Below are 22,500 nucleotides of genomic sequence, written 5' to 3'. Positions count from 1 at the left end.
TCCACATCCAGAACCAAACATGGGTTCTTCTCAGCCCTCGGCCTAAGGACCAGTACGCTGTGGTGGGACACTCGGCCCACATTGTTCCTCCCATAAAGGAGGGGGACAGTCCTGTTATGCTGGTCCTGTTTGGACACTGTCCTCACTTCGGTTACATCAGCCATGTGCAGGAATACAACCTTGGTAAGCAGGAGGTGGTGCTGACGTACACCGCCCGCCTAACCCGAGTAACAGGGATGTGGTGTCTCTGAGAGAGAAACTCATCAGTAGGAGGAATGGAGATGAACCGTGTTAACTCATGAGACTAAATTCTGCAGTCGTTTCATACTTTGGGACGTGATGTTGATGTGAGTCTGTTTGTGACCCTTCAGTAAAGAACACCTGGAGCATTGTGAGTCTGGACGGCGCTCTGGTGCAGGGCGGCTACGGCCACAGCAGCGTCTTCGACCCCGGCACCAGAGCCATCTACATCCACGGAGGCTACAAGGCCTTCAGCGCCAACAAGTACGGACTCGCAGGAGACCTGTACCGGCTCGACGTGGACAAGAGGAAATGGTGAGAGGTGGTTCTGGTGTGACCAAGAAGGTTATTGAAAGAAACCAGATTTGTCATTTGTTCTTTTGATTTCTACGCAGTTTTTATTAGCAGTGTCAACATCTTTCCTCTTTGGGCTTTTCCCTTAAGAGGAGCTAACAGCCAATCAGGTGTCTCCATCTAGCCGACGTGTGGATGACTCAAATGAGTACATCAGCAGCTAAAACGAGATTAGTGAACTCTAAAGAAATTACAGCAACTTCACAGTAAAGGTTTTCATAGGAAGCTGTTAATGTAGATGAACAGTTCTATGTAAACATGAATGACCTTTGACCTCTGTGTGTAGGACCATTCTGAAGGACAGCGGTTTTTTCCGTTACCTTCACACGGCGGTGATCGTGAGTGGAGCCCTGCTGGTGTTTGGAGGAAACACACACAACGATACGTCCATGAGCCACGGCGCCAAGTGTTTCTCCTCAGACTTCTTGGCCTACAGCTTGGGTCAGCGCGTGCACGCACACACACACACACACACACACTCATCACGAGGTGGCAGCTTTCTGAATAGTTCTGAATGTCACATGTTCCTGATTAGTTGCTAATATTTCAGAACTTTCTTAACAGCTGCATTAAACTCCTTTTCTCCGTGGTGAGCGTGACTAAATTGCTTTTGGCGCTTCTATAAAAAGAAATAATAATTCCAGTCATCTTCCTGATGCTGACACCCCCGATGCAGCTAGGCGGGTGTTGGTGCTGCCCGTAGTGGTGACCCTGAGGGCTTCCTGCGGACAGACTCCACGGGAGAGCAGTGCTCACCAGGAGGTGGAGGGAGGTGGAGGAGTGTCCAGCAGTTGTGTGATTAACAAGATCTTCATTCAAACGGAGTCACTAAGCAGCACTTTTATTATGAAGTCCGGTATCTTCTCTTCCTGTTTGAGACTTTTGACTAAATGAGTGAGCCAACGTGAAAAGGTGCAGCTGTTCATATAAGAGGTCACGCAGAACCCGTTCTGCATGAAGAAACAAGAGAAGCTTATAAAATCAGCTTCCTGCCTCCACTCATTAGAGAAAAATGGGTTTCAGGCTCCTCTGAGCCCTAATGGCGGTTGGCAGAGCTTCACCACAAACCATCTCTGCCGTCTCATTTTCAATTGTCTGTTAAATCCGGTGTAAGTCAAGTTGGCCTCTTCCTGCCACGTCATCACGTGCTGCTCATTAGTCTGAGGCTTCAGTCTTCTGGGACTGGGAACCCTAACCCTAACCCTTTAGAAGATATCAGGATATTCTGGTTTTCTGTCATCCACATGTAGTGCACATTCAGCCTTTCTTCACCTTGATCACTCACTGCCTGCTTTAGTGAGTGTTTAATCTCAGTGTTTCTAATTTGGTGTATTAGTTTTATCTGTGAGGAGATGTTTACGCCCACCCGGCAGCTGCAGCATCGTTGCAGAACCTAGAGCCCGCCTGGTGTCCCCACATCGCCTGTTCAAGCTGAAATACCCTTGTAGTACCGCCACGTGGCAGCAGAGGGCAGCGACTCCTCATGAATGTGCAGCTTTCGCCTCAGTCGTGGATGACTGGTGTGACAGAACCTGCTCCTGTCGCTGATAACGGACTCTCCTTTACTCTTCAGACCCACACACGTCTGATGCTTTTCATGCCTCAGATCTGCAGACTCACATCTTTGCAGTTTTCATTAGAGTGCTGTAGTCTTTGATAAATTGAATGTTTCAATATAAAACAATCACGTTTCTTTCAGAGAGGAAGCTCAACTTAGGGATTTTTAAACCCACCCTGAAGTTTGGACACATCTGACATAAACAGTTTGAGCAGCAGCTCTCCGAGCTCTCAACTCGGCTCAGAGCAGACGGCCTTTTACTTGTTATCTTCGCTGCTTCCGAAGCCCCTTTGCCTCTCATTCAAGGACTCTTTGATGGACTCAGGGAGAGGACTTGTTAAAGGTCTCTCCAGACACCCGAGGCGTGTAGAGGATGTGTGATTTATGGTGTGAAAGCAGGTCATCACCTTGACCTCTTGAACTTCTTCCTATTCCAGCGTGTGATGACTGGACCGTGCTGCCCCGGCCAGACCTCCACCATGATGTCAACCGCTTTGGACACTCTGCAGTTTTTAGTGACAGGTAACCATGAGACATCAGAGCGTTTTTATTATACGTTCCTTCCCAGATCTGATGCTCTATAGATTTTCAGTCTGACTATAGAAACTGTTGCCTGGCGATGTATGAGGGCTATTTCACACGCTCAGCAGCAGCAGTGTTCTAAGTTAGTCAGCAACAGACGGACAAGACTTCTGGCTGAACTTAAACTGAATAAATAGAACAAACAGACATTCAAGACAGGAAAGGATTTTTTTAGTAGCCATATTGGATTTAGTCCCTGTTACCAATAGATAACGATGTGTTGCTGAGAACAGAAGTGATGACTCATCAAGTATCATCATCACTGCCAGCAGAGCGAGAGACAGGGAGCCACATTAAGTTATACATCCTGTTGCAGAGAACACATCAAATATTAACACGTATCCCCAGCTGTGTGTGACTCAGGCTTTCAGATGCCTCTGCTCCTCAGGAGCAGTTGGTGGTTTGTTCAAGCCTTTAACTGATCACATTAAGGGAAACAACATGGGGTTTACAGCAACGCGGCCGTGGTTCATATCACTAATTTATTTAGCAAAACCTTTATTCTAAGTGGCTTATATTTGTGAATAAAGAAATACAGTTAAAAGCATGCATGCATGCATGATTTTGATCTATGGGAGAAAACTCACGCATGCATGAGGAGAACACGCTAACCCTAAACATGCATGAGCAGAACATGCTAACCCCAAGCATGCATGAGCAGAACACGCTAACCCCACACATGCATGAGCAGAACACGCTAACCCCACACATGCATGAGCAGAACACGCTAACCCCACAAATGCATGAGCAGAACATGCTAACCCCAAACATGCATGAGCAGAACATGCTAACCCCACACATGCATGAGCAGAACACGCTAACCCCACACATGCATGAGCAGAACACGCTAACCCCACACATGCATGAGCAGAACACGCTAACCCCACAAATGCATGAGCAGAACATGCTAACCCCAAACATGCATGAGGAGAACACGCTCACCCCACACATGCATGAGCAGAACATGCTAACCCCACACATGCATGAGCAGAACACGCTAACCCCACACATGCATGAGCAGAACATACTAACCCCACACATGCATGAGCAGAACATGCTAACCCCACACATGCATGAGCAGAACATGCTGACCCCACACATGCATGAGCAGAACACGCTAACCCCACACATGCATGAGCAGAACATGCTAACCCCACACATGCATGAGCAGAACACGCTAACCCCACACATGCATGAGCAGAACATGCTAACCCCACACATGCATGAGGAGAACACGCTCACCCCACACATGCATGATGAGCAGAACATGCTAACCCCACACATGCATGAGCAGAACACGCTAACCCCACACATGCATGAGCAGAACATGCTAACCCCACACATGCATGAGCAGAACATGCTGACCCCACACATTCATGAGCAGAACACGCTAACCCCACACATGCATGAGCAGAACACGCTAACCCCACACATTCATGAGGAGAACACGCTAACCCCAAACATGCATGAGCAGAACACGCTAACCTCACACATGCATGAGGAGAACACGCTAACCCCACACATGCATGAGCAGAACATGCTAACCCCACACATGCATGAGCAGAACATGCTAACCCCACACATTCATGAGCAGAACATGCTAACCCCACACATGCATGAGCAGAACATGTTATTCCCCAGGTCTCTGATAAACACCCAGCTCTCTCATGCTTCCTGCTTCCCTCCTTCTCCCCCGTTTGTCTCAGTGTGATGTACATGTTCGGGGGCTTCAACAGCCTGCTGCTCAGTGACGTCCTGATGTACACCTCGCCCAGCTGCGCCGCCTTTTCCAGCCCCGCATCCTGCAGCCAGTCCTGGCCTGGGATCCATTGCATCTGGAACAGCACCCAGGAGCTCTGCCTGGCATGGGAGAGCAGCGATACGGGCTCAGATCAGCAGCTCCCCGCCTTCTGCAACAAAAGATCCAGTAAGTGACACGAATGTGGGCAAGATGCTGCACTGGCACACGTCCTGTAAGGAAGTCGTTTAAAGGAAAACTACACGGTTTTGATATGTTACAAACAAAAGTATGCCACACACATTTGATCTGTTACTAAAAGCTGTGACAAGAGGATTGTTAAGTAAGCTTTTCTCTAAGTAAATTCCAGACTAACCTATGGTGATGCTTCCAGTTCCCTTAATCCTGATTGTCTGGGATTCATTGCACTAGACAGGAGAAGATGATAATCAGTGACAGTTTACCCAGGTGTCCCTGCTGCAGGACATGTACTGTTACAAAGTGAGAGAGAAGAAATAAATAATAAAGAGAGGCTGATTTTCTGCAGCGGGTGGACACTCGGCACTCTGTCTCTTCAGAAGAAACCAGATGTGCAGGTTTTCACTAAGACCTTGAACCGGGTTCGAGTCCGAGCCAGAGAAATTCACCTGGGGACCTAGGAGGCTTCAGATTAGGATTCATAACAAACTATAAATGATGAGACTGCTGCCTGTGTCTAAAATAAACACAAGCCTTTATGATGCAGAGACATGTGAACGTCATTTTAACCACTATTGGGTGGCGTGTTAAATCTTTCACACGCCTGAAAAGGCTTTTTATCTCTTTCTGTTTGAGGCTTTGAAGGCGTCTTGGAGAACAAAGGTAATGAAATGTTTTCGGAAACGTTGCAGATGCTGATAATGAGAGGTGTGACCAGTATACAGACTGCTACAGCTGCACCGCCAACACCAACAGCTGCCAGTGGTGTTCAGGCCAGTGTCTGTCTCTGGGAAGCAACTGCACCGCCTCCATGGTAAGAACGCTTCCGTCCCCCGGGGCCTTCAGGAGGCTTTATAAATAATGATGTTCTGCTGAAAGGCAGCGGTAAGGATGGAGGAAGCAGAACATTCTTGCATCAGGAGACCAGAGCAGTCCCGCTGCGTGCTTCCACACCTTTTAGCCGACCCAAATAAGGGTTCCTCAGGCTGCCTTCGCCACAGCACCAAGACTATTGAATTATCTCCTGCAGGTTCTGTTGCAGCAGCTGAGCATCACACACACACACACACACACACGCACGCACGCACGCACGCACGCACGCACGCACACACACACACACACACACACACACGCACACACACACACAACTGTCCCTGTCACATGACCAGTTACTTCATGATATTTTAGAGTAGTGATGTTTGAGTCATCAAGGGTTTTTATGCGTTTCTGTCTCCATCTCGCAATAAAATAAAGCACTAAAGGTTTTTCAAAACATGCCTCAGTGCTTAATAAAGGTAACGTCTCGATGGAGGTGGAAGGAAGGGCGGGACAAAGAGGGACGTAGTTACTGTCTCCATCTCTGAGCTCACAGGGTTGCCAAGTCTGCACAAAGCTGACGCTGATTCAGCATCAGCCGGCGAAATGCAGCAGAGAACCGAAGCCATAAGTTATTTCTTGTACCTCTAAGAAGCCAAAGCAACGTTTTGTTGTTCTCTGTTGGGTGAAGCAGGCTAGACGGTGAACTGGAAACACAAACTCTAAAAAAGCTACTTTTTCAGTCACCAACAACTCGACATTACAGTGAAATGTATTCATTTACTCATCATTTTACTGTGTTTGACCCGTCTTCACTCGTCATCGAGAATCTTCTGGCACTTCGTAGTTTCAGTACCTACAAGTCTTCTCATGATGAAGCATCAGCTGATTTCCTCGGCGAGTTTCTTGCAGTTTGAGACGTGTCAAACATGATGAAGCACCATCTTTCTGCAGCTCTGTGCTCATCTGTGATCAAACCAGTCGTCATTAGGAAGCTGTCACATGCACAGACCTAGCTCACGCCTGGATCACATCAGCTGCAGAGCGCTGCGAAGTGGATCACTCACCAAATCCACGCGCTGCCCGCTGCTCCTCTGTTCAAGGCTCAGGCGAGACTTTTCATAGAGCGCTTCTGCTCACTCCTACTGTTTTCCAAACCCTACCGCCCCATGCCCTTGCTGTGTGTGTGTGTGTGTGTGGGTCTGTGTAACCACTTTGCCCAGCCTGTGGATATCAAAAACCGCTCTGATCCTGCTGCTGTTTTGTAGTTTCTTTCTAAATGAGTAAGTAAATATTTAGTGTTTGTGGTAGTAAATGGTAAATGGCCTGTATTTGATATAGCGCCTTCTAGAGTCCTGGAACCCCCCAAGGCGCTTTACAACACAATCAGTCATTCACCCATTCACACACACATTCACACACTGGTGGGGATGAGCTACGATGTAGCCACAGCTGCCCTGGGGCGCACGGACAGAGGCGAGGCTGCCGTACGCAGGCGCCACCGGTCCCTCCGACCACCACCATCAGGCAAGGTGGGTTAAGTGTCTTGCCCAAGGACACAACGACAGCGACAGACTGAGCGGGTCTTGAACCTTCAATGTGTTCAATTAAATGTGTTTTTTTTGTATTCACATTTATTAAATCCATCATTTGCTGTAAAAAGTGCATTTAAAATTATGGAAATGCTGTTTCTCCACAGGAGTGTGTGTGTGTGTGTCTTTGTTCATTTTCATCTCTGCCAGAAATGATCACATTCATCAATCGCAGTGTTTTATTTTGAAAACATTCTTTATTTTGTTAAAGACGTGGTAATGTCCCCCTCAGAGTCTTACTCCACCCACGTATCAATTTAAAAAAATGCAACATTAGTAGGCGTTGCCTGGAGGACCGAGAGGGCGGAGCCACGGCAGTGACGAAGACGATGGGTAACGAGACAAGCTAACTCCCTTCACTCTGAGCAGTTATTAGAAGTGGAGGACTTTTCTCCCCCTCCTTACCCAGACACTCGAGAAGAAAGGGACCAAGTCTATCTGGAGGAGACAAGCGGACCTGAGCCTTATTGTTGTGAGCTTGTGAGTTGCCTGAAACTAGTGGAACCGACCCAACAGAACCAGCTCTGAATGGTAAGTAGCCGTTAGCCATAGCATCTGATTAGCTGCAGGGTTTGCCTCCATGGCCCGAGAGCTAGTATTCAGCATGTTTTAGAGGTTTATCTGCTTCAACACACCTGGTTTTAATCAGCAACAAATAGCTGAGCTGCTTAACAGCTAATCTAACCTGTTAAAGCAGGAAAATCCACTGAAACGTGCTGGATAGCAGGTCTCCAGGAGCTCTGGGCTCAAGCTACAGTCTGCTGCCTAAAGTTATGAAAATATCCCATGAGAAAAATATTCTGTAATGTGTTCAGCCCACTAAAACTGCCCTGATTTCATTATTATTTACTGATACTAGCTGCTCTTGGTTGCAGGTGATCCTCTGGTGTCTGCAGCTGGTCTCCTGCTGGTGCCATCAGGATCAGGAGCTTCCAGAAGAATGTGCCTTTCAATGACTCTTTCCCCCTTATTTGTTATATTAATTAAATAAACTCAATTTATATATTTCCTGTTGTTGTTCATGTCCATAAATACGTAAACATGCTTGAAATTAAAACGAGCTTTTAACAGTGAGGTGCTAGTTTAATTCATCACAATAGAGCTAGTTAAACATGCAACAAAAATGTGATAATCAATGTAATTTATAAAGATCCATTAAAATATCAAAACTGGAATCTATATGAGATATTTGGCAGCACAAAAAACTTGTCAAACACAATATTTATTATAATAATTGTAGGCAGACAGGAGACAGAGCTGATGGAGGTGCTCAGTCATCGAAGGATGGCTGAAGGCTTTCCAGGAACAGGAGATGTGGTGTTGACTCTTCTCTCTCTATTCTGCCAGATGAGCTGATAGGTTACAGGTGTGTGAGGACATCCTCATGCTGTCATAACCAGATGACAGGAGTTATCAGGTGATCAGCCAGGCTAATGAGATGCAGAAAGAAAACAAATCCAGGACAGTGTACAATATGTGGTGTTGCTCACCTTATGTGCTCTTATAGTTATTAACGTGTGCCTGCCTCATGGTGTAGAGTCCATATTTTGCTGAGTGTCTTGCAATAATGCAGGTTATTAGTTAATTTACTTTTGATAGCAAAAACAAAATATTTAATGTAAAAGTTATTTTCCAGGAGAATCAGCTCACACGTCACCACCAAGTGTCACAGGGGCAGAATCAGTAGCCTCCTTCATGATGTAATCACATACTTATTTAATTGTTAATATCTTAAAAATTCTGAAATGTTTTAATTTTTTTTTTACCTTGAACAGTTCACTGAGCTTGCACTGTCACTGAGGTGGAAGCTGGAATCAACAGCAGACACCTCACACCTTGGTCTTTTCAGGGGTGTGGACGCTGCTCTGGGACCTTCTGGAAGATGAATTTTCATCATGGTCCCCGTGGGTCACCAGACACACTGCGGCTGTGAACTCCATTCTGGCTGGCTATGTAAAAACAAAGAAGCAGCACATTTATAAATGTTTAAAAAAGCATAAAATCACGTGTAACAATAATCTGTAAAATAAATTAAAACTAGTTTACATAGAAGATTATTAAAAATAATTCACCTTTGCTACAGGTAAGGCTTCACGTCAGCCTGGACAAGTGCATTCTTGCAGCTAAATCAGTCTGACAGCCAGTGTCTTGGGTAGATTTAGCCTGAAAAAATATATAAGCACATTGTTGTTGGGAGTTTATAAAGTCAGATAATATACAAAAGAAACTGTCCCATATAGGCGCTTTATAACATTCCTAGTGTGTGATCATTATAACGTAAAAGTCAGTCACATATGATGTGGAAAGCCTGAAATGCGACCTCCTGAACAGAATTCCTCACAGAACCTATTCACAAGCTGGATTTCACGCTGTAGTGCTGTCTGTCAAGTGCTGCGTCAGTTAGAGCCACTGTTGCAGAATTGCCGACTGACTAGCTAAAGGAAGTGAACCACGTCTCTCAGACTTTGCATTTAGGTAGGGAATTGTCTTTAGAAGATGTTAAAACGTTTATTTAGCTTACTCACCTCAGACTGGAGCCCGCCGTGGTGGGGGAGCAGAGTCGGTGGGCTGCATCTAAATCTTGGAAGAGCCACGGTGGGCACAGCCTCCCTCTTCAAACGGAGGCGTGCAGAATCGCGGGTAAAATGCCCACATCTGTATATATTATTATTATATATTATTATGGCTATATTACTATTATTCTGAGCTACTACAGCAATCAATTTCCCTCTGGGATTAATAAAGTATTTTTGAATTGAATTGAATTGAATACTGTGGTATTTAGGCAGAATTTTTAATTTTTAAAGAAAATGCACCAAAATGCTAAAATAATGAATACACACATTTAAAACACTATTAGACACTCATTTATACAGTTCATCAGCAAAAAAAAGTTAATTTAGACGTTACTTGCTCTTTAAATTTACCGGCTCGCCTCTTCTGTTTTGGTTAGCTTCCTGCCAGTATTGACACGGCTCACAAAAAAATAGAGCCCTCACCAGAAAGATGGCTGCACGTCGCGAGCCTTCTTCGCGCTTCACAGCTGATGTGATTGCGACCGTAGGTTAACAAGGGCGCCAAATAGAAGCGGTCTTCCTTCCACAGCGCTGTGCAGCGCATCGTTGCGCTTCCGCGGCTGGTGAAATCCAGGCATCGTGTGTCTTTTTCTGCACTGCATCCTAAACTTTTAAACGTTTGTGAGTCAGGAAATGTCTACGTACAGCGTGACTTACAGGTGATAATCGAGCCAGCAGGTTGCCCTTGAGACTAACGACGGGCTTTCTGTGACATATGTGCTCTTGCTCTTGGACACGATTGTTTTGTTTGTGCACTTGGCTGAGCTGATGGTCTTCCTCTTCCCAGGGGGCCATAGCAGAGTTTGACGTTTGCCCCAAAGACAACCCCTCGTATGTGTGCAACAAGAAAACCAGCTGCAAGAGCTGCGCCGTGGACCAGAACTGCCAGTGGGACATTCGCAACCAGGAGTGCATCTCACTGCCAGGTAGTGACTGTTATCACACCCACTGAGCTGACTTCCTCACATTCACTCTGTTAACTACACAGAAAACCCAACAGGAACAAGAAGCAGTGTGAGGAAGCTGGAAAACTTCATTACATCCTGGGCCAAGGAAAGGTTCATTTCCTGTGAATTCTTGTAAAAACAATGGATTCATCAATAGCATCTGGAACTAAGTTAGAGGAAAAACAAAACTTTTGTTTAAAACTGCATTTTTTTAATAAAACGTACCGTTACCCGTGGAAGTTTACAGTTCCTCCGTGTGTTTTCCTGTTTTCCTTCCCAGCAGCCAGATCCATTTTTCTCCAGACCTTCTGAAGGTCCTCCGGAGAAATTCTTTGGAGTCTGGCTGCTGTTTCAGTCAGTGTAAAGGTCGATGTTACTCGTATGCTAGCACATCAGCAGTTGTCTCTAGTAGGAATGAACGCCTTGTAGGTCCTTCTCTGGGATTAAAAGGCTCAGATGCAGCGGGTCAGCCGGAGGAGATTTGGACGTCTGTCCTTTGATCGGCTAACAGCAACACGACTCTACCAATCACTTAGTCTGCTCTGCAATATTGATGTTTTATCTCCACAAATAACACGAGCCTGGAGGAGTTACGTTGTGTGGTGGAGTTGCTAATGCTAATGGTTAGCTGTTACTAGTCGGCCTGAGTGATAACTTTAGGCCCCTGCAGTACCAACACCTGTTCTCTCTGGAACAGAAAACGTGTGTGGTGAAACCTGGCACCTGGTGGGGAACTCCTGTCTGAAATTCAACACCACAAACGAGTCTTACGATAATGCCAAGCTGGCCTGCAGGAACCACAACGCTGTCCTGGCATCGCTCACCACACAGAAGAAGGTGGACTTTGTCCTGAAGGAGCTGCAGATCATGAATGTGATGGTAAGGAGGAAGAGGAGAAGGTACTAATGCTACCCATGTGGTGTAGAGCTTTGAGCTCAGCAAAAGCAGAGTAATCTACAGGAGCTCCTGCAGGAGTTAGATGTCTTTTCTTTCTGTGCAGAATCAGAATATCAAAGGAATTCTGGGCAAGAGAGAGTTCACCTAAAGATGGACACCTTCTTAGATGGCTCTCCTTCCACAGTAAAAGTGAACTGGTGGTAAACAGGACAAAGACGCTGGAGTTCCAACAGAGCTCCCGAACAGGGAGGTGACGGAGGCTTTTCTTGTCTGAGTTAGGGTTGCAGGGATTAACCGGTATGACCCCGGTTAACCCCCATAACTCCACCTATAGAAGACAAACGCGTGACCCGCACGGACAAAGACGAAGGCAGGTGAAGTCTCCTGTGTGGGGCTATATTTCACCACAGGAGACTTCAACCGCTTCCTAGATGGAAATGGAGCAGTCCCGATGGTTGCTGTCACCGGCCCTGCTGCGTGCGAGCATTCAGTTTCACTTTTGTCTTTGTCCATGCGGGTCGGGCTTTTGTCTTTTTGTTTACTATAGGCGGCGTTGGAGACGTCTTTACGGGGGTTAACTGAGGGTAATAGTCAAACCTGCTAATCCCTGCAACCCTCGTCTGAATTAGTTCTCACATCCCAGACGGTCTTCAGCTCAGAGAGGCCAACATCTACAGACCTGCTGCCATGTCGGGTTTTCTGACAGGACCCGTCAGTCACGAGTTACCCTGAGTTGTTGTTGTCACTCATCTGTGGAGATTATAACCAACCTGCCTCTTGTTCAGCTAAAGCAGCAGTTACAAGAAACACGCTGGGCCTTTCTTCCTGTTTGCCACCAGGATCAAGTTGTTTTCAGAAACTAAACCAGGAAGCTGTCAAACTGTCGTCCATTTGTACGTTTAGCTGAGATGTGATGGCTCCGTTTCCATGCTCCCAGCTGGAAGCAGCGTCGGTTAAGAGCTGAGCAGGAATTACACTTTATATTATATTTTAAAATCAAACTCAAGACGTATATTTTACTGTGATTTTATTCACAGTACAAAACCACGGTGACTCCCTGGGTGGGTCTGAGGAAAATCAACGTGTCATACTGGTGCTGGGAGGACATGTCACCCTTCACCAACACCACCCTGCAGTGGCTGCCGGGCGAGCCCAGCGACGCCGGGTTTTGTGGTTATCTGGCCGAATCTGCGTTTAGCGGACTGAAGGCCCAAACCTGCATCAACCCGGTGAACGGCAGCTTGTGCGAGCGGCCCGGTGAGCTCCCAACTACCCTCCTTCTGTAGAGCTCATTTATGAAACTACTGCTGATCAGACGCGGTGAAACTCCCACACATACTTAGATTGTGTGATTCATTTGTTTGTGTCAGCAAACCACAGTGCCAAGCAGTGCCGGACCCCGTGTGCCATGCGGACCTCCTGCAGCGAGTGCACCAGCAGCAGCTCAGAGTGCATGTGGTGCAGCAACATGAAGCAGTGTGTGGACTCCAACGCCTACGTGGCCTCCTTCCCCTTCGGACAGTGTATGGAGTGGTTCACCATGAGCACCTGTCCTCGTAAGATGCCTCGCTTGGCTCCCTTCAGGCTACCGACATGTCTGGTATATGTGCAGCAGACAAACACGAGTAGTTTAAAACCACAATAATGGACACATGGACCTACTATTCCTGTTTTCCTACATTTATTTAGGTATTTTTATGTTAACTGCTGCACCAGAGTCTTATACTTGGCCCTGCTAGAGTTCACACCCCTCCTGAGCTACTTGAGGGGCATTAGTATGTACCTCAGTATGGGTTCCATTAGTGGCTCTGAAGTCTTTACAGAACATTTTAGACCTAATTCACCAACAGGGCTGTCTTTAGGACAAGTGCTGGCGTTTGAAGTGTGAGGCGAATCACTGGTGCTTTGTTGTGTTCTGCTGCAGCTGAAAACTGTTCTGGCTACAGAACATGTGGGCAGTGTTTGGACCAGCCAGGCTGCGGTTGGTGCACGGACCCCAGTAACACGGGCAGAGGCCAGTGCATTGAGGGCTCCTATCGAGGACCCTTCCAGACCTCCGTCCCGGCCCCGTCCACCCTGCCCGGCTTTCCTGCTAGTCCCCTGCCTTCTCTCAACTCCAGCATGTGTCCCGGTGAAGCCAAGTACAACTGGTCCTTCATTCACTGCCCCGGTAAGACTCGAGTGCCAAGCTGCATTATGACCCAATCCACACGAGGGCAAAATTTTGGTCTTCTTATTCAGTTTGAATTTGTCTGGAGGATGAAGACAGCTTGTCCATAATAAGAGAGCTGCAGCGGTGGACAGTTACACCGTCAGACAGCTCAGCTGCAGTCAGTAACAATGTAAGAGGATTTGTTGTATTAGAGGCCCGACTGAGCGGACAGTGGTGTCTGCTCATAACCGCACCTACACATCCGTCCACGTCTGACCCTGCGGCTGTTTATTTTCTGCCCTCAGGGTGTTTGTGTGTGTTGTTCATTCATTGTGTACTTTGCTTACTCTTCGGCAGCCTGTCAGTGTAATGGTCACAGTCAGTGTGTCAACGAGAGTGTGTGTGAGAAGTGTGAGGACCTGACAACCGGCCGACACTGTGAGAGCTGCATCTCTGGTTTTTATGGAGATCCAACCAATGGAGGCAGCTGCCAGCGTGAGTACCCTTCGTTCCCACGTTGGATCAAACAGCCGGTGTCTGCACACAGCGTTCCTCTGCTCGTTATTATGCTGCTGTTCATTTTAGAGCTGAAACCTTGGATTCAATTATCCGTTGGATTTACTTACAGAAAGTCCTTCGGAATCACTTTAGCATCATTTGAATCATGTGACCTTCCTCGGTGCAGACGGTTATTACCTTGTTATTCCACGACTGTGTTTGTGGTTGAAACCAGACGTAATCAGCTCTATGTGCCCAGATTAGTAAGTCTTTAGGAACTGATTCTGTTTTGATTAAATTAAATTAAATTATGCAACAATAAATGTTTCCCACTTCTCCCTCCTGCTGGTTGAAAGTGGAATTACATAAAAAAAACAGCAGCAGACTGCTGAAGCTAACGCTAACAGGAGCTAACTCATACTAAATAAACCACAAAATACAAAGGTCCACACTGTTGGACAGAAACATTTACCATATTTTCCGGACTTTAAGCTGCTACTTTTTTCCCACGCTTTGAACCACGCGGCTTATAATGAGGTGCGGCTTTACTGAAGATGTTCCTTCACCTGCAGGGGGCGCTTTAGCAGGAAGTGAAACAGGTGGAAGTCAAAAGTGGAAATGGAAGAAAGTGCTCATTTTAATTTAGCACATGCAAGCAGCCGGCACCACGAAGAATGCGTTTCTAATCCACACCCCCTCATCATGGTAACTACACGTATGAGTTCATATGATGCCGCATTTAAGTTGAAGGCCATCGATCTGGCAGTAAAGGAGGGAAACAGTGCTGCCGCACGTAAGCTTGGCATGAATGAATCCATGGTTCGGCTTATATTGAGGTGCGCTCTATAGTCCGGAAATTACGGTAATTACTTACAAGTCCAGCAGCAACAAAGTCAGGTCACCATCAGTCTGTGATTTCATCACCTCCTTTAGCTCCCTCAATCTAGTGTAGGCCACGCCAATGCTCACTCTGGTGTAAGCCCTTTGCTTCACCTCCAAACACATTACTCTACTTCAAGGCTCTACCATGATGCCAACAAACTTATACTTCCTTTTGTCTTTTTCTCCTTTTTTATTTTTCTCCTTCTTGTGCTTTTTATTTGCTAACTGAAAAAACTTATTGCTAGCCTTAATTTGAGTTAACGGGACAGTAAACATGTGTTGCTTTAAAGCAGGTAGAGAGCTCCCACAAGTGTTCCTACCAAAACAAACTGTTAAGTACAGTTTCTGGTCAGCAGAGGGCGACAGAGTGATGTCCAATGTGAAGTTTATAGAACAGAATAGAATAGAAAAGACGTTATTGATCCTGCAGTTGGGAAATTCACTTGCTACAGCAGCACGAACACTTGAAAAGAACGAAGATAACAAGATTACAAGTAAACACAAAGACAATAAGCGATTATTGTAAACCTCAACCACTAAAAACAACAAATCAAAAGAGAACTTGTGTTTCCAGAACTATGCAGCATAAGAGACACAGCAATACTAATGTGTATCTGGTATTGCACAAGTATTGAACATATAATAAATATTGCATTTGTGTTATTGTGTACCAGGATAGTGTCAGTACCAGTTAAAGTAAAGTTCTACACTCTTACTGCCGAGGGGATGAATGACCTACGCTAGCATTCTGTTTTACATCTGGGATGTCTGTCTGCCACTGAAGGAGCTGCCCATGGCTAGGGTTGTCACGGTAACCGGTGTAGCGGTAGACCCCGGTAAAAAAGTTGACAATAATAATAACTGTCTTGTTTTAAAAAAAACTATATTATCTTGGTGGATTACCGTGGCTGCGGTGTAGGCACGGTGACCCTTATCAGCCACCGTATCATCTGCTGAAGTTGCCGGCGGCACATGAGCACTTTGTTGTTTACAACCAAAACTTTCTTGAAGCTAAAGCTGAAATAATGGCCAAAGGAGGAGACGGCAGCGCTCAGGACATTTATTATCCCTCAAAGAAGACAAAGTGGGAAGTACGGGCATCTTTTGGATATTTGAAGAATGCCAAGGGACAGCTGATAGAAGACGGCTATCCTGTTTGCAGCACGTGCAGAAAAAGTGTCTGTGAAAGGCAGCAACGCTTCAAATCTCATGACACATCTGCGTGACCATCACCCACATCTCTACAGTCAACGCAAGGCAAGCTAACGTTAGTGTTTTAGCTAAAGTGCGTGATCCGAGGATTTGGGTTGAGGGAGAATGCAACGAGTCGCTATATAAAGCAGCCGCAGCGCCGCTACCTGCATATAAACCGTGTCACGGACACCGCCATGTTGAAATGACGCTATGCATTACGCGGCTCCCAGGCGAGCCCCGTAATGCCCCGAAACAAATAAACAACATAATTATAAAATATCAAATTTTAGACAAAATTTAGACACAAACCGAGGACAACATGTTCCTGACATACAGGGTTTATGTAGTTGTCTGAAAATGTAGCACGTTTAAAAAAAATACCACAATAATACCGAAAACCGTGATAATTTTGGTGACAATAACCATGAGGTTAAATTTTCACACCATGACAACTCTAGTCTCCACAGTGGAATGCAGTGGGTGGTAGAGGCTTTCCAAGATAGAGGTCATCTTCTCTAGCATCCCCCTTTCACACATCTCCTCAACCAAATCTAGTTGACAGCACAGAACCAAGCTAGCTTTGTTAACTAGCTTGTTCAGTCTCTTCCTGTCTCGGTCTGAGACAGACCACAGCAGAGTGGATAACAGAACCAACAACAGAGTGAAAAAAGGATTTTAGCAGATGGGAATCAACTCAGGAGGTGTAGACAGCTTCGGCCCTTCTTATACAGATCATCTGTGTTGATAGACCAGTTCAGTTTTGCTGCAAAGAAAGAAACCATTGTAAATGACAGAAATGGTCCCAATGGGATGAAGATGTTAAGAAAGCCAAATATTATTTAAGCTTAATGAGGTTGTGGCCACAGACCGACCAAGACCCTAATTATGACTTGGTTCTTCCTGCTGAAGGTGGCTTCTGGAGCAACTGAATCGAGGGCTGAACATAGATTTTCTTTTTGTGGTGTACATACAAATAGACATGTAGTGTTATGCTACATGCTGTAGTACATCAGAGTTTGTACTTTAACCACAGTAAAGTCCCCATCAGGACCACATATTGACCTGATGCATAAAACCCCAGAACTACGAGCAGTAGTGCTTGATAATGTTGACCAAACCATTAACAGGCTATGTGTAATCCATCACATGTATGATTTTATAGAATGATTGCTAGTATGTGTTGTATGATGGTAAATATGACACGCCTTCTTTGTACAGGTGGTACTTATATCATTGCTGTTGATGTGTTTTTTACACAGCCTGTAAATGCAACGGCCACGCCAGCATGTGTAACCCCAACAATGGGAAGTGCTTCTGCACCACTAAAGGCATCAAAGGAGACCGATGTCATCTGTGAGTTTCACCTTTGACCCTGAACATTTTCGTCTACTTGTACCCTTACTCCTACTTTACCACCAGATGTGTGTAACATAATAGAGGTCGTTACCCGAGAGCGTCCTTCCAACTGGAAGCATTTCTGATGTGAAATGATAGTGAAAGCGTTCCACACAGCAAGTCCCACGAGGTCGCCAAATCACGGGAGAACGGCAACACCCCGCTCTGCGGTATATGCTCTGTTCTGTTAACCTCCATTAGGGAGGTTTCACTGGAAATAACATGCTAACAAAATCTGCACGTGACTTTTATTTTGAAAGTTTCCAGATGTTTCACACTGCTTTCGTGTTTGACTTCCTGTCTGGCCCGATCTGAGCTGCGGAACTTGACATATTCTTGAAGCGTAGGGTGTAAAAACTAGATGTGAGATGTAATCAGCACACCCTTATGCTTCTGGGACGTGCCAGAAACATGTATGCGGCCATCCACGGTAACAGCGGCTAATAGCAGTGAAGCATGTCTTGCAGAGGTTTTGCTTCTGGTGGACAGTAGGGGTAAGTGAAATGCTTCCTGTCAGATGATGTTTTTGTTTGTGACACTTGTGCTCTTGGTAAGAGAGCCTTATTGAACCCCTAGTCCTGGTCCAAGCGGTAGGATCTGGTGACTGGAACGGTTTATGTGAAGATAAAAGCTTCAGTTCTGATTCAGACCTGACATTAAACAATGTGAAGAAAGCCAAATATTATTTAAGCTTAATGAGGTTGTGGCCACAGACCGACAAAGACCCTTAAGGTTGGTTTATGCTTGACGCGTCCGCGAGGTCCGCACGGCTCCGCGCGGAAAAGTTGCGTCATTTTAACAACCACGCCCCTCCACCGCATCTCCGCACGGCCCAGAATTTCCGCAACGCGCACCTCGGAAAATTTCTAACCACGTGGACGGACGGACGCGGAAAAACATGGTGGACCAGCAAGAACTAGTATGGCAGAGGTTCGTAAATACAGACATTTGTATGATTCAGCTCTCAGAGATCACCGAGATCAATGTGTTGTTAATAATGCTTGGAGAGAAAAAGCTCGCACTGTCAGAAAAGACGAGGACGCTGTTAAAAATGCTGGAATGCCGTGTTGTAAACAGTAATTTCTACTTCTACTATGGTGTAGTGTTGGATGCATGCCGTAGAGCTCCATGCTGCCCCCTACAGTTTGGGAGAATATTGGCTCACCGCAGAGACAAGCCGCACAAACCATAAACGCTGCGAGTTGTGAAGCGCGTTCCAGCCGCGAGCCGCATCACCGCGCGGAAAGTGAACGCGTCAAGCATAAACCAAGCTTTATTAGGATTGGTAAATGCCAGAGCTGCAAGGCTAACCTCTTCTGGTCACAAGTGTGTCAGATTGGTTCCATGAATGTCCTGGGATGTGTTTGATGTTTGAAACCAACAACATTTATTGAGCTCATCACCTGGACTAGGTTTTGCAGACACTAATCTGCATATGACCACCTTCTAAAGGGATGTTTCACAGTCCTGAGCCTTTCTCTCACACACCAAACTACTGAACCACTTCAGATTCCTTTTCTGATCCATTATTTGAAGATCTCGCAGCCCACCCACTTGTTCATACGCTGAATTTAAACAGACTCGCCGTGTCCTGAGGTCTTCAGCACACCGCTGTAATAATTTCAGTGCTTATCTTTCCCCTGCTCCTCATTATCATAGCAATTCTGGGAAATCCATTAAAAACCTGAGCTAAAGTTTCACAAATGAATGGTCATGAGGCTGTTTTTAGTTTTTCTGCTGGCAGAGGTCTCTCGTTAGTTCCAGGCTCACTCTTTTGTCTTCACACTCCTCCCTGTTGCACTTTTTTATCTCTGAAATTTTCTTTGTGCTTCATGTTTGTTTCACTTATCCTGCACCGGTGTCTTTCAGGTGTGAAGTGGAGAGTCGTTACCAAGGCAACCCCCTCAAAGGGACATGTTACTGTAAGTTGCCTGCTGAGCTAAGATCCACACAAGGAAAGCTGTCTGACAGTCAGGGAACAGGCGGATGCACGGCTCTGTGATCAGAGGAGTTAGATGTTTAAAGGAGAACATGAACCAGAACAGAATCCAGGATGAGAGCTGGGTCAAAGGTCACACCAAAGCTGTTTTTACAAAACAATGCCGTCAATTTGCCTCAACGCCGTGGCGGCGTCAGGGACCCTTCATTCGTTTATAAGTGGTCAGACCACGGCGGTAATGTGGCACAATCATGTCCTTCTTAAGCCACCATGTGATGGTGGCATGAAGGGGTTATGGGGACTCTCTTTGATGCCGGGGATCCGTTTATCTTGGACATAACTTGGTTTTTATTGCGATTGAAGCCGTGATCGTTAAGTTTTGTTTAACAACTTTTTTAACGCTCCTAAAGCTGTCCGTCCCCATCGGTCCCCGTGCAGTCTGATGATCTGAGCTTCAGCTCTAACAGAGAAGCTCAGAGCGCTGCAGCTCGTCATTAACTCCCAACGCCATCATGACACCTCCCTCTGTTGCGCCATGGCACAGCAGCTCTTTATAAGGCAGACCATTACCGCAGTATTACCACCAAGCGAGGCGGAACGAATGCTGCAAAATTCGTGCCACTCCATGCCGGCATGGCGCGTGTATAAGACACACCGTTGCTGTAATATTACACCGATTTGCCGGCCCGGCACGGTGGGTCTTGTAAAAAGGGCTCAAGATGCCTGACAGAGGGGTTGGTGTGAGAAGCAAGCTGACCAAGAGAGTCTCTGACTTTGGGAACCAGCTTGTCTGGGGCTCAGAAGAGGACCTCAGTCTGAAAGCAATGCTCCGGTGAAAAGGATCACCTGTCAGTCTGCTTTGATGACAATCTCACCAACATGAGACAAGTTTGGATCTCTGTTGGCTTTATGGCTCAGAATCAGATGGAACAGAAGAGAAAGGCTGTTTCATCAAAGTCTTTAAACGCTTAGTTGTGCTGTACTGCCACCAGTTCAGTATTCATCTGGGTGATGGCCATTTGTTTCTTTGCACAAGTGTGACCAGGATGAAAAAGATGGCACCATTTTGGGAAAAGGCAGCTTGCTCACCTGCACAGAAAACGGCTTTTCTTGTGCTGGTCATTAAAATCAGAGAGAAGCTAGACACACATTTGTGTCTGTGGATCAGAAGAAAAAAGGTGAAACAGAAAGGCTACCATAATCCCTTCCCCTTCTAAAACACGTGTAACCCATTATTACACTGGTATGTTCTCTTTACCACCAAGCACTTTGTGAAGTTCTGGTCCAAACATGGCATCAGATGGAGAAAGTGAAGGTTCTTATTCTCTTCCTGCAACATCATCTGCCAACATTTCTATTTTCTCCTTCCTCTCTCACTCTGCTGTAGACACGCTCCTCATCGACTACCAGTTCACCTTCAGCCTGTCTCAGGAGGATGACCGATACTACACAGCCATCAACTTTGTGGCCACTCCAGAGGAGGTATGTCTGACATCAGGCCACTAGCTTGGTTTAGATCTTTGCTGCTTCCTAAAGATCATCGCTAGTGTCTTCACTACTCTGTCAAACATACCTGAACTTGTCACACCTGCACATTGACCAAACTATTAAACAACCACCGCCATCTTTGGCTGATTAGCTGCTTGCTTTAATAAGGGCTCATGGTAGCAAACCAAACATCACTGGAAAGCCTGATTAAGTCACCTTTACTACCAGGTACAACTTATAAAGAACGTAGATCTGTGGAGTTAGCATCGCAGCATAAGTGATGGACGTCGCCCCGGAGGTGTGTTAAAGTCCTGTCCAATAATCTGCTGCTCTTGTTGGGAGCTCCATGACGGATTCCTGACCTGCATGCTACTGTTGTTGTGCTGCGTATGAATCTTCTGCACACTGCGGAGGCTCCTGGCTGTAGAAAACGTGGACTTTTTCCTGATTTTTGTGGAAAAGCCCAATCCACTGAGAGACTCCGGTTTTAGGGCTGCACTCACAGATGTACAGTCTTTACAGGTTCTTCCTCCTAGTTGGGCTTTCCTTATGTGTTGAACTAAGTTTCAAAGGTTTTACTCACTGGGGATTGGTTACATCACACATTTAACTCGTAGCACCAAACACCACCTAACGTCTGACCAGAGGTTTCATACCAAAAACCTGATTTACTTCCTATGAAGTTTTAGCGTGTTAAACGTATCCCTGAAGAGGCGTTTCTACTATGTGGTGTTCTCCATTAAAGAGATCAATGATCCCAGTCACACAGAGGTCCTGATGACCCAGCAGTGGCATCCAGCACTGAACCTGAACAACAGAAAGTTGCAGATGCAGTCTCTGTCCATCAAACCTCTATCACTATCACTAGGTCCAGGAAAATAAATACTTTTAAAGTTTCCTTTATTTCTTATTGATTGTGTGCATCTGCTCTGCCTGCAGCCCAATCGGGATCTGGACATGTTCATAAATGCCTCCAAGAACTTCAACCTGAACATCACCTGGGCCACAAGTTTCACAGGTGTGCAGCAGCTTCACACTTCAGATGTCCACCTTTAGTTTAACAGAGAGTCTGCTCGAGCCGTTGTGTTCTGGTTGAATCGGAGCACAGACCTTGTGTTTTTTATGATGAAAACATCTGTAGGAGCAGCTTGCAGGTAGAAGCCTTCATTAGTGCAAACCGGAGAGGACGATGTTTCTTTCTATCTGCTGGAAACTCTTCACCTGGTTTCCATGAGGGTGCTGTGGCCATGCTGTGTTGTTCTGCCCATTTAGTCTTATTGAGAACACACTCTTTTTAAATCCCACAGCATTACAGCAGCAGTTCTCTGGCTGGTATGAGGGTTAGGGATTTCTAAAATCTGATGAAAAACATCTTTACAACTTCATTTGTGTCATTTATTTTTAAATTTGGTATTAAACTTCTGTGAGTTTTTAATAAGTTTGTAAGTATTTTA

The 22,500-nt window shown here is 45.9% G+C and overlaps 1 protein-coding gene across 2 annotated transcripts in view; it reads left to right on the top strand.

Annotated features, from left to right (window-relative positions):
• The window catches only part of atrn (attractin), a 177,925-nt gene that overhangs the window by 63,027 nt on the left and 92,398 nt on the right, over window positions 1–22,500 (top strand). For both annotated transcript variants that reach the window (XM_054741989.2, XM_054741990.2), the window contains exons 8-23: window positions 1–183; window positions 372–555; window positions 881–1,035; window positions 2,590–2,674; window positions 4,441–4,661; window positions 5,363–5,484; window positions 10,442–10,580; window positions 11,299–11,480; window positions 12,536–12,755; window positions 12,869–13,054; window positions 13,423–13,668; window positions 14,008–14,145; window positions 17,484–17,577; window positions 19,489–19,541; window positions 20,946–21,040; window positions 21,986–22,064. The exon at window positions 1–183 is cut by the window's left edge and continues 67 nt beyond it. In XM_054741989.2, coding sequence (XP_054597964.2) covers window positions 1–183; window positions 372–555; window positions 881–1,035; window positions 2,590–2,674; window positions 4,441–4,661; window positions 5,363–5,484; window positions 10,442–10,580; window positions 11,299–11,480; window positions 12,536–12,755; window positions 12,869–13,054; window positions 13,423–13,668; window positions 14,008–14,145; window positions 17,484–17,577; window positions 19,489–19,541; window positions 20,946–21,040; window positions 21,986–22,064 — 2,382 coding nt within the window. The remainder of the gene's footprint in view (window positions 184–371; window positions 556–880; window positions 1,036–2,589; window positions 2,675–4,440; window positions 4,662–5,362; window positions 5,485–10,441; window positions 10,581–11,298; window positions 11,481–12,535; window positions 12,756–12,868; window positions 13,055–13,422; window positions 13,669–14,007; window positions 14,146–17,483; window positions 17,578–19,488; window positions 19,542–20,945; window positions 21,041–21,985; window positions 22,065–22,500) is intronic.

The sequence above is a fragment of the Nothobranchius furzeri genome, chromosome 18, assembly GCF_043380555.1.
Source record: "Nothobranchius furzeri strain GRZ-AD chromosome 18, NfurGRZ-RIMD1, whole genome shotgun sequence".
Classification (NCBI taxonomy): Eukaryota; Metazoa; Chordata; class Actinopteri; order Cyprinodontiformes; family Nothobranchiidae; genus Nothobranchius; species Nothobranchius furzeri.
The sequence above is the reverse complement of the archived record's forward strand: the minus strand, read 5'-3'. Positions and strand labels throughout refer to the sequence as shown.